At 47.2% G+C, this 12,011-nt stretch overlaps 1 protein-coding gene across 37 annotated transcripts in view; it reads left to right on the top strand.

The window, feature by feature from the left end:
• Positions 1-12,011, top strand: part of Camk2g (calcium/calmodulin-dependent protein kinase II gamma) — a 59,285-nt gene that overhangs the window by 13,932 nt on the left and 33,342 nt on the right. For 28 of the 37 annotated variants that reach the window (XR_874287.3, XR_003950818.1, XR_003950819.1 and 25 more), the window contains exons 3-5: positions 963-1,022; positions 9,165-9,219; positions 10,097-10,162. Coding sequence is in view for 23 of the 37 variants with exons in the window: in NM_001039139.2 (NP_001034228.1) it covers positions 963-1,022; positions 9,165-9,219; positions 10,097-10,162 (181 nt within the window). In the remaining 14 variants the exon portion in view is untranslated. Of the gene's footprint in view, positions 1-962; positions 1,023-1,712; positions 2,064-9,164; positions 9,220-10,096; positions 10,163-12,011 lie in introns of those variants that run through there. The other 9 variants (XM_030247621.1, XM_030247624.1, XM_006518500.4 and 6 more) reach the window with 2 other exon arrangements.

The raw sequence follows: 12,011 nt of genomic DNA, 5'->3' as shown, positions 1-12,011 counted from the left end.
AAATGCCTGTTTCAGTTGTGGGTTTGTTTCTCTTTATAATACTAAGATTGAACCCAGGATCTGTACATGCTTAGACAAATTCTGTAACAATGAATTATATCCCCCAGTCCTTGGGTCTGGAGACACTGTCTCAGTACGTACGTAGCCTAGCCTGGCCTTGAACCGGTACTCCTCCTGTCTCTACTTCCTGATCCCAGGAATTTCAGATGGGGCCACCATACCTACCTCTGCCGTGCTTTTGTGAAGTGTTTGGTCCTATCTGGAATTTCATGCACATCAATTGAGAGTCTTCAAATAACCCTCCTTGAGAGAGGGAGGTCTGTTGTTACTCAGAACATCTCATTCTGTAGACTAGACTGGCCTTAAACTCAGACATCTGCATGCCTCTGTCTCCTGAATGCTGGGATTAAAGGCGTGTGCTATACCCTCCCCTGAAATTCTTTTTTTTTTTTTTATAGATTTATTTATTATTATATGTAAATACACTGTACCCTGTCTTCAGACACACCAGAAGAGAGTGTCAGATCCCATTACGGATGGTTGTGAGCCACCATATGGTTGCTGGGATTTGAACTCAGGACCTTTGGAAGAGCAGTCAGTGCTCTTAACCGCTGAGCCATCTCTCCAGCCCTCCCCCGAAATTCTTAACACCCTAACTCAATGAAATATCTGTGATAGAGGAAGGAGACCAAGGTTTAGCTAAAGACCTAGATTTAAATTCTAGTATGCTACTCACTGGTTTAAGGTGTTTAACCCACTCATCCCCCCCGCCCCCAAGTCTCATTTTTCACCAGGAACAGGTAGTCACAAATGTGTCCAGATTTCCTGTGACTTGCTGTGTTAATTTAACAAATTGCCAGAAATGCCTAGATGGTGCCTAAGAATGAAAGGAATATGACTGGCCAGGTAGCCAGGGCTACAACAGGCGGTTGGTGACTCTTGTTTACTTTTGTCTCGTTTAGATCATCAGAAACTAGAACGAGAGGCCCGGATATGCCGACTTCTGAAACATCCAAACATTGGTGAGTGTCCGGTGGAGTCTGAGCATTTCATAGAAGGCAGGGAGGGCTGAGGTAGCCTTTGTGTTTGTGGAGTTACCTCTGGTCATGGAACTTCACCTGGTATCTTATTTGCCTGAGTAGGATAGTGGCCATGTGTCAGGATTCTAAGGCTCTGTTTAGAGACCTGGCTGCTTCCTTGGCTATAGTGCCATCTCAGGGATGGGGTGTGAGGTTTTTGAATGTTTCAGACTCTCTTTCTCCTTCTGTCTTTGGGCTGACATTCAAAGTCCTCAGCGTGTGAGGTTCCGGCTACCAGTCTGCCAGCATCCCTCCCAGAGTCATCCATAGCCTTCATGAAAGGCTCAGGATTTTGTTCCTGAACCTAAAAGAGTTTTGTCCGTCTCGAAGTGTCCTGCACTCTCTGGGGGTTTCCATGGCGCTCCTGTTTGTGTTCCACAGAGCCAGGGAAGCACACTGCCCGCCTGCTTGGCTTCTTTGGAGAAGGAATGGCAAGGGCTGCTCAGATGAGGAAGGAGGAAAACTTGAGAGGATCTCTCCCCGCTCCCACCCTGCCCGGCCGGGGTACAAGAGCACATTGTTGGTTGTTCTAAAGCCTGAGGAGACTCGCCTACCATAGCCCACTCTGGCTCAGTTTTACATTGTTCAGCTGAAATAGTCTTTGCCAAAAGTGTTGGCCCTGTTCTGTGGCTCCTTACAGAAGGGACAGAATCTGGACTGACTGCAGTGTTTGAGGAGAAATCCCAGTGTTGACTTGAGGCGGGGAGCATCTCCTAGGCTTTCCTGAAATCCCGGAATCATCACAAAAGATAGCACGTGTTCTCCTCAGGCATGGCCTGAGTATCAGGGCTCCCTCAGTGCCCGGAGGTTGCCTGCTTAGCTCTTGGTGGCTAGGGCTGAGAGGAGAATCTCTGAAGAAGCTTGATGCTCCTCTAGAGCTACCTAACCTCTGGCTTCCCGGTTCTCAGGACTCAGTGTGAGCCTTTATGTGGAAGAGCGGAGGGTGAGCTCCAGCCCGTAAGAGCTGAGAAGAGCAGCCCTGAGGTAACTAGAACTCCAGCCATACAAGGTTTTATAGATCACAATCAGCAACTTGGATTACACCCGAAGCTGACTGGCATAGCCAGTGCTCCACTTCACTTGCTGCAATGCGTTTCGTCTTAGCCAGGGAGGCTGTGCTGGCCCACGAGCTGCAGGAGCTCCTGCTTAGCCTTCGAGGTTAGACTTTCACTTGGAAAACACAGCAGGGACCAGTGTGCTGCCATTGATAGAGGGCAACAGAGAGAAATGCTAGAAAAACAGTCACAACATTTGGCTAGTTCAGTGACATAAATGGTATTTTTTTAAAGATTTATTTATGTATTTTCTGTATATGAGTACAGTGTAGATGTGAGCCTTCATGTGGTTGTTGGGAACTGAATTTTAGGACCTCTGCTCGCTCTGGTCAACCCCGCTGGCTCCTGTTGGCCCCGCTCACTCCACCCAAAGATTTATTTATTATATCTAAGTACACTGTAGCTGTCTTCAGACACCCCAGAAGAGGGTGTCAGCTCTCATTACGAGTGGTTGTGAGCCACCATGTGGTTGCTGGGATTTGAACTCAGGACCTTTGGAAGAGCACTCAGTGCTCTTACCCACTGAGCCATCTCGCCAGCCCATAAATGGTATTTTTATTACTCACAAATATTTAAAAATGAGATTTCACACGCTGAGGTGAGAGGCTCGCCTCTAAAGTTACATACTGCCCACCACTGGGAAAGGTAGCATGCACCTTTAATCCCAGTACTTAGGGGGCAGAGGCAAGTAGGGTGTTATAGATCCATAAGATAATGAGCTCCAGGCCTGCAGAGCTATGGAGTAAGACCTCGTCTCAAAACAGAACAGAACCAAAACCCAATAAGGCTACCCACTAGCTACCTACTAGCTCGGGCATAGCTTCCTTTGTGTTTCTTGTGATCAGCTCGGTAAGAATGATCAATTGTGTGGAGGACAGAGGGGCTGGGGGCAGTGAGCGAGGAGGCTCTGCTCTGCTGCTTCTGGGGCGTGTTGAGTGGACCATGAGAAGGTGAGGATTTAAGAATGACAACTGAGAAGTCGGGTGACAAGGACCTAACCTAAAACATAGCTAGCCTTCCTTTTATTATTTATAGCAATATGTTTATATCATCCATGACCTCTCACTTTGTGTGGTTTAATACCTTTTCCCCCTCTGCAGTTAGCTCAGAATAAAGGCAGAGAGAGGAGCCAACAGTCCCTGTGTCTAAACTATTGACACCCAGGAAAAGCATGGTAAAGTCACTTTGGTGACTTTTCAGAGTACCAGAAAGTAGCCCTCGATTTTTTTGTTTGTTTGTTTTGTTTTGTTTTGTTTTGTTTTGTTTTTCGAGGCAGGGTTTCTCTTTATAGCCCTGGCTGTCCTGGAACTCACTTTGTAGACCAGGCTGGCCTCGGACTCAGAAATCCGCCTGCCTCTGCCTCCCGAGTGCTGGGATTAAAGGCATGCGCCACCACGCCCAGCTTGTATCCCTCCGTTTTATGGCTGCTCGTGTGTCCTGAGGCATGTGTTGGTCTGAAGACCAATTCCAGGGTTAAGAGAGCAGAAAGAAGGGCCAGCCAGGACTGTATTCTGGGGGTGTTGTCTGGCTGGACCCTCTGGCTCCTGGTGGAAACCAAGACTCCTGGAGATGTGGCTGAGCTCTCGGTCCGGGAGGCATGGGTTGCCATGGATCAGAACCTGGCTTGTGGCTGAGAGGAGACTGTGCCCTTAATTCACTGTTCCTCTCTCCACTGCTGTGTCCCCAGTCCTCAGACCGTTTAGTTCTGGCCTTTTAAACTCCATGCAAAGGAACATGCATCTTACCCAGTAGTTGCACAATTTAAAGGGCCGAGAGCAGAGATCAGATCTTCAGCCTCTGGCTGTTTTCAGACTTAGTAGCGTTGAAATTCATGAGCATTTGGTGCAAGGAGCCAGGCGATCCCAGTTTTCCCCCTAGTACATATTCTGTGCTGAGTTAGAACCTGCTGGAAGAGTGAACCCTAATGTTAAAACTGTGGGTTCTGGGTAATGATGTGTCATTGTTCATAGTGAAGAATCTGTGCATGGGAGTCAGAGGTATATGAACCTTCTGCTCAGCTTTGCTGTGAACCCAACACTGCTATTAAAAAATAGAATCAATTAAAAGCAAGCAAACCATGGCTGTTTGGGTGTAGGGTACACTGTTGAACTCAGAGAGGCTGGGAGAGTGGCTGGCTTTAGGAGTTATGTGGAGGAGCGGGCTAGTGCGATAGTCTGAAGTCTGAATGGAGTGCGTGCTGCCTGTGATCTGCTTGCTCTCTGTTCTGAATTCCTCTAATGAATAGACTGTCTTCTTCCGTGCTGAGCTGCCCCAGCAGTTTCCATCACAGCCTAGCGTTTGTGGTTTAAAGCAGCACTTCTCAAACTTTTATGTGCTTATGAAGCAGCCAGGGATCGTGTCAAAATTCAGATCCTGATTCAGTAGGTCTTGGTGGGGAGGGGGAGGGGAGGCTGAGATTTCTTCCAGCTTCAAGGTCTCCAGGTGATGTTCATGCTTTGATCTGTGGTCCATCAGTTTGTGACTTCTGGTCAGGGTCACTGGGCTTGGATTTTGGCTTCCTATTTAGAAGCTGTCAGTCACTCTAGCAGATTATTTAACCCTATTGTGTCTGTCTGCTTTGTCCTTTGTGTCCCTTCTTGTGGAGTCAGCAGAGGGTTCTTCTGAAAGGGATATACTGGGAGATGGAGAGCAGAAACACAAACACACAAGCAGAGATTTTGAATCTCAGCTCCTCCACCCTTGCCCCAGCTCCCCTGTTAAATTATTCAAGTCTGCCCACAGTAAACCTTGGGCCCAGGACCGGTTCAACTGATAGTAAATGTAGCAAAAGCAATTGCTAAGCAAAAGGAAACATTGTGACTGAGCGTTCCTTAATCTTTCCTCCATGTTGGGAAGGAAGGCTGAGACCCGCCACAGCTGCGGGACAGACTGAGATCTCTGAGTAACAGCTCACTCCTGCAGGGTTATTATTGCGGACATTTGAAAGGCATTCCTTACTTTAATTTTAAATTTGTATTTATGTGCATTCATGGGCGGTGCGAATGCAGGTGTCCTCCAAGGCTTGAGGTATTGGATACCCCGAGACGGAGTTTCAGGCAGTTGTGAGCTGAGTTTCAGGCAGTTGTGAGCTGCCCAGGGTGGGTGTGAGAACCAAACCTGGGTCCTCGGCAAGAGCAGTAGGTAGGCACTCTTAACTGCTGAGCCATCTTTTTCTAGTCCTAGTTATAGACATTTTTAACAGATGCTTTTTCAGTATTGTTTTTGTTTTGAGAAAGACTTTTAAAGTAAATATGGCTTATTGTTGGTGTTTTTGAGGAACTGGAAATAGCCACTCACAGAATTTGGGTCGTAGATTTGTTGGTCCATGAGAGTATAAAATGTTGAGTAAAGCCTGTGTAGGGCTGTCCTTGCCCCACTGATTTTATAGTGATTAGGTTTATTGCTGACCTCCAGTTGCGATTTATGTTTCTCCTAGACTTGGTTTGGTCATCCTGGCCTTTGTGCCTTGTACTTAACTATGAAATGGCTGGGTGTCTGATGACATTCCATGTGGCCGTAGTACCATTAATGTAACTAGTTACATATTTGCATAATTGTTAGTTAGAGCCTGTCTGCTTCTCCATGGGTGTGCTCCCTAGTGGCAGGACCTGGCTTCTTCTCTTCACAGCTGTATAGACAACAGTGTCTGCTTCAGGGTAGTCAGCTAATGAATATGTTAACCAATTAGAATGGCCAGAGCTGGCAGGGACAGAATGGAACTTCTTCACCTAAGAGGATAGACAAAATGTCCTTCTGTGATAGGAAGGATCTTGATGTTAGTTTGCCAAGTTTGTGGCTTCAAGTTCTGCTACGTAGTGTGACTTTGAACTTTTTTTAAAGCCTGTCTCCTCTCCCTTTGGTGGGGATGTCATACACAGTTGTCTGATACAGCTAAAGTGGGGATTCAGTAAAGTCTTCTCATAAAATACGTCACCTGGGCTGGGAACGGAGCTCAGTTGGCACAGCACTTGCAGGTCATGAACAAGACACTGGGTTCAAGTCCCTAGCACTGCGTCAACACGGTGTAGCTGTGCCCATAATCCCAGTGCTCAGGAGGAAGTGGAAGAGGCAAAAGGATCAGAAATTCAAGGTTATCCTTAGCTACGTAGTGAGTTCAAGTCCTGCCTTGGTTACATGCGACGCTGTCTTAAAAAAGTAACACAGTGGTTGGCACATAGGAATAGCTTAATTAAATCATAGTCATTTTAATTTTAATCAAGAATCAGCTGTGCTTAATATGGCACAGTTAATTTTCTCTTCTTTGCCCTTAGTTCCTATTAATTTTCTTTACAAATTAAAAAAGAAAAAAGATAGCAGAGCCCTCTTGTCTTGGCATGTCGGTTGTTGGTTGTGCTTGGGGCTTACATCAGAACCTTTGGGGCAGGGTGGCCTGGAAGGATTAGCTTTCTGCTCCTCTGCTAATCCCCGCCCACCTGCGCTCTGTGTGTGGCCTTCTTCCAGAAGGGCAAAGGCCTGGGTGTCTTTGCCTGTGGCCCTGCTCCTAGACCTGCAGTGCTGGGAGGGTTGGGGGTGGAGGGTGGAGTATTGGGAGGAGGTTGTCCAGGTGAGGCCAACCTCAAGGCTCATGGCCAAGCCCAGCAGGGCAGGGCACCTGGGCTCCCTTGGGAGTGGTTGTTAGCATCCTACCTGCTGTCTTGTCAGCTCAGCACCTTGCTACTGTTAGTCAGCTCCCTAATGAAGCTGGTCTTTGGCTTCTGGGACAGCTGATTTCCAGGAGATTATTTGTATTACACACTTTAATGCTTTTTAATAACTTTTTTTTTAATTAAATGGAAAGTCCTTTTGGAAGCAACGGTGTAGCCGCAGCAGGACTCAGGATGAGGCACTGGCAGAGACCAGAGAAGGGGGAAGGAGGAGGGCTGTGGGGAGCTTGACCAAGCCTGGGTTCGGTGGGTTGGAAGGGCAGCAGGTGCTCTAACTGCGGCTCCTTCATCCTAAAAGCCCTCCCCTGTCATCTGCACGCTAGAGAAGTGTGAGAAGGTTTGCAGAACCAGATAAGATCGACAGCATGGGCAATGTGGTTGTTAGCCCTGGATCCGGGCCTGGCAGGCCTCTGAGTTCTCATTCCTCCTGTGAGAAAGAGAGCTGTGGTGATGCTCAGTGCCTGTGGCAGCTGAGTTGGTATTTTGCTTTCTGGCTGCTCTTGCTTCCTCTGTTGAAGGGGACACAGGAAGTGCCCCAGCCCTTAGGGATGCTTTGGCACTGGAAAGGGCAGCAGCGTGGGCCTGCCAAGGAAGTGGCACCATGATTTTTTTCTGCCCAAGCACTTCACCAGTTGCTTTGGTGTCAGGCCATTCCTGAAATGCTCTGGAAGGTTTTCCTCTAACTGTTGAGCATTGGCGCAGAGGTCAGAGACATGAAGGAAGTCCTTTGAAATCCTATAGGAAGAGTTTGGGGTGAAGGGAGAGACAAGAACACCCATAAAGGTAGCCAGTGCAAATCCTGATTGTATTAATGTCAGGGTTGGCATTTAACCCAGGGGTATCTTTGTAGTAGGAGCTAAAGAGAAGACCTCAGAAGACATCAGGTTGGTCTTTTGCCCAAGAGCTACAGAGGCAGGTGTTGAGAAGGGTTGTGCTGGTCAGCCTTTCCTTTCACTTGATGAACTGAACTGCCTTGTCTGCCTGCTGCCCTCTTGGACACATCTATAGTACTGTTGTAGGCACATTTGTGAGTACTCTCTCATTGGCTCTGTTGCTTTGCTGCCTATGTGGGCTGGCCACATATCTTATAGGCTGCAGTCAAGTGGTAGTTTTTGGAATCTGGGACCCACCAAGTAGTAACTATTTAACCTTTGTTGAGAAACCTGAAGTCCATGCCGCTATGGTTTTGTTCTATAAAATGGAAGTAGCAGTCATCTCAGGGCAGTGTAATAAACTCCTTGAACACTCTGTCCTTCCTAAATGCTATTATCTAGCCTAGGATCTGACACAGGATTGCTCAAGATATGCATATAGAATCACTAGTATATGACATAAATCTACCCCAAGGTTGGCACACAGCCAGCCTTGTATTTATACATTGATCAAACAGTTATTATGACCAGGCATGTTGGTACGTGCCTGTAGTCCTAGAATTCCAGATAATAAGGCAGAAGGATTGCCGTAAGCTCTAGGCAAACTAGGCTACAAAGCAATATACTATCTCAAAAATAATTAAGGGCTAGGCATAGTGGCATACTGCCCTTTTAATCCCCAAACTGGAGAAGGCAGAGGCAGGCAGATCTCAGTTTGAGGCCAGTCTAGTCTTCATCACGAGTTCTAGGCCAGCCAGGGCTATAATAGTGGGACTCTGTCTCAAAAATAAAGTGGGGTGGATCTATGGAAGAACAGAAAATGTGCCTCAGTGGGTAATGTGGCTCAGTAGGTAGTGTTTGCCTATATACATGAAGTCCTAGATCATCCAGCACCACACTAAGTGTGGTGACACATATCTGTAATTCTAGCATTTGAAAGATAGAGGCAGGAGGATCACAAGTCCAGGGTTGTCCTCAGCTACATATTGAGTTTGAGATTGTATATACAAACCCTATCTCAAAGCAGGTGCTGTGTTGGTTGCCTGAGTGTGTGTGCGGCCTGCTCCACATGCCTTTCTGATAGGTTCTACCTTTTCCCAGACCCTCTCATCCTCCTGCTCCCACTTGCTCCTCTGAAAGAGCTCCTGTGCTCTCCCATCTTGTCTGCTGTGCCATGCGTCGTGTCTTAGCTGCACCTTCTGTGGGGCCTGCCCTTCCAGAGGTTCTTGCTTCTCCACCTGACTGATTCATTCTCTGAGCCACGAAGCTTCTATTTCTTCGTCTCGGTCTGCAGTGGAAACCAAGCACTAGTCTCTTGCTGTGACTGTGTACCCGTGGCCCAAGGGGTACTAGGTACATTGCCACTTTTCTCTAAAACATCTTCAGAAGCAAGCCCTGTGAGGCTGACAAGATGGGGCTGGATGGGGTTGCTACAGAGAATAGGATTTCTGAGTTCTTTTCTGCTAATCTCTGTTCCCATCTCCTCTCTTACAGTGCGTCTCCATGACAGTATTTCTGAAGAAGGGTTTCACTACCTCGTGTTTGACCTGTAAGTGCCACTTTCTGAGGGTATGGGGACCTTTCTCTCCAGCTGGCTGAGGATGAAGGCTTGGGAAAGGCTAACCGAGGCCTTCAGCCTCTGTGAGGGCTCCTTCCCATTGCTTGAGGAAAAGCACTGGTGAAGTTTCTCTGGGGATAAGTGTGCCTACCCAAAGCCACTCCCCCTTAGCGTCTCATTGTTCCTCACTGTCTCTTAGAGCCTGAGCCCCAGGGTGGCCTTGCTCCCTCCTTTCTGTTCTGTGCATAACTTGTGTGCAGATGTTTGTTTCTTGTTTCTTGGTGTGTTTCCCTTATTGGAGAAATAAAGCAATGACTCTTTGTACGTCCTTAAAATTCTGGGAAGTTTTGGAAGTCGCTTTTAGGAGTCATGAACTGCGTTCCATTTGTCTCTCTTCCACCTTGGTTGTTCTTTAATGTCTTAGGAGTGTGTCTCTTTACCTCCTGGAAAAGCCCTATTCAGTGTGGTCATAGTTGAGCTTCTGTATCTGTGGTCTCATTATTCCTCAACTCTAGCAGTAGGTCTGCCTTTGCACTGCCATTGATAATGTCCATAATGGTCTTAGGAAAAGTTCTGACTTTTGTAGTAAGAATATTTTCATGGATCCCTATGTCTTCATCACTCTCTGAGTGTTAGTGATTCTGTTAGGTTATGGAACCAGAGCTGTCAGGAAGGAGGGACCAGCCCATGTTAACCCAAGGAGAAGCCCTGTGCCATTGAAGGATGGACATGTTCTGGGCTCCCAAAGTACATGAGGAGTTGGGGTGGCTCTAAAAGCTGTTTTACTGTGTGACTTAAGTTACCTGATGGATGCTGGCTTTGGCCAGTGGACCTCACCTCCTCTGACTGTTTCTTCTGTTGGTTACAGTGTTACCGGAGGGGAGTTGTTTGAAGACATTGTGGCCAGAGAGTACTACAGTGAAGCTGATGCCAGGTAAGAGGAATCTTGGTTGTTTGAGTGAAGCCCTTCGAGTTTAAATTGAAATAAGTCCTGGCTAGTTGTGTGTGTGTGTGTGTGTGTGTGGTTGTGTGTGTGTGTGTGTGTGTGTGTGTGTGTGTGTGTGTGTATGTTTGTGTGTGTATGTGTGTGTGTGTGTGTGTGTGTGTGTGTGTGTATGTATGTGTGTGTTTGTGTGTGTATGTGTGAGTGTATGTATGTGTGTGTTTGTATGTGTGTGTTTGTGTGTGTATGTTTGTATGTGTGTATGTGTGTGAGTGTATGTATGTGTGTGTGTATGTGTGAGTGTATGTATGTGTGTGTTTGTGTGTGTGTGTGTATATGTATGTGTGTGTGTGTGAGTGTATGTATGTGTGTGTTTGTGTGTGTGTATATGTATGTGTGTGTTTGTGTGTGTGTGTATGTGTGAGTGTATGTATGTGTGTGTTTGTGTGTGTGTGTATATATATGTGTGTGTTTGTGTGTGTGTGTATGTGTGAGTGTATGTATGTGTGTGTTTGTGTGTGTGTGTGTATGTATGTGTGTGTTTGTGTGTGTGTGTTTGTGTGTGTGTGTATGTATGTGTGTGTTTGTATGTGTATGTGTGTATGTTATTTTAGTAGTCTTTGAACTCTTGTCTGAACAAAGGCCTGTAAGATGTGGTAGAGCTGCATTCTCAGAAGTTAAATATTCAACGTACCTAGATTAATTTCTTTCAAAGCCTCTTCTAGGTTGCCTTTATCCTATTACCCCCAAAATACCTTTCTCCCACTACTATATACTCACAAGCATGCCCAATAGCCCTCTCTGTACCTTTTCCTTTTCAACAAATTCTAGTGTGTACAGGTTCCTTACACAGGTGCCTGGGGATCAGAGATAGGGGAAGCATCATTTTTTTTCCTGAAGGGTATAAAACTGGAGAGCTTCCTTGGGATCCTTCAGCCTTTGTCACTTTGTCACCTTACCATCATGACCATCAGCGTAAGGGAGTGTTTTCCACCTAAGCCAGTGGCTCTTGTGTGACAGCACAGTCTACCTGCATCGAGGTGCTCAAGTGCCATTAGGCCTGCTTTGCCCACCTTCTCCCTTCCCCATCATAGCCTGATTGTTGTTATCCTGCCTACAGCTTCTCTGGCTCAGGCTGCCTCTAGAGAGGAGGGGAGTGCCGCTTCCTCATGAATTTCTCAACCCTGAACAGCCGATGTTTGCTGATCAACTTCAGATGCCTCAGCCTGGGAAAAAAATTCTCAAGTGGAGAGATGAATTCCAGTGCCAGCAGGGGAGGACCAGGCTGTGGGTGGGAGGAGGCAGCGATAGCCCAGGGAGCTTGGGGGTGGGAGGACTGTACCAGTGGGCTTGGCCTGGCTCTGCTGGGACACTTCACACTTTTGCCATTTTTGGCCAGAAGGCTCTCCCTGCTAGCCGGGCTCTGTTCTAATTATACATTTCTGTGGAGACTCGCCTCTGAAGCTCAGTCTTAAAGTTCCTTTGGCAAACTATTGGGTTCTCTGCTGTAGGAGGCCCTGAGCCTCAGTGTCCAAGTCTGATGACATCCATTGACCCTTTGACTCTCATAGGACCCCCAGTACCAGATTTCAGAGAAACAAACTGTAAGTGCAGGCTCCGTAGGCTGGCACACCTGGATCTTCTGCAGGTCTGCCCTGCACACCTGGTGGAGGCTGCTGACTGGGCACGTACCCACGTACCAGTGTTCTTCAGCCTCAGTTGGCACAGATAATTTTTTTGTTACAAAGGTCTCTCCTATGTACGAAGAGAACTTAGACGCATATCAGTCAGCAGAGTCCCCCCGTTCCAAGTTGTGCCAACCACAGTTATTTCCAGACAT

This window comes from Mus musculus, chromosome 14 (assembly GCF_000001635.26).
Source record: "Mus musculus strain C57BL/6J chromosome 14, GRCm38.p6 C57BL/6J".
Classification (NCBI taxonomy): domain Eukaryota; kingdom Metazoa; phylum Chordata; class Mammalia; order Rodentia; family Muridae; genus Mus; species Mus musculus.
This window is presented reverse-complemented; position numbering and strand designations above follow the sequence as displayed.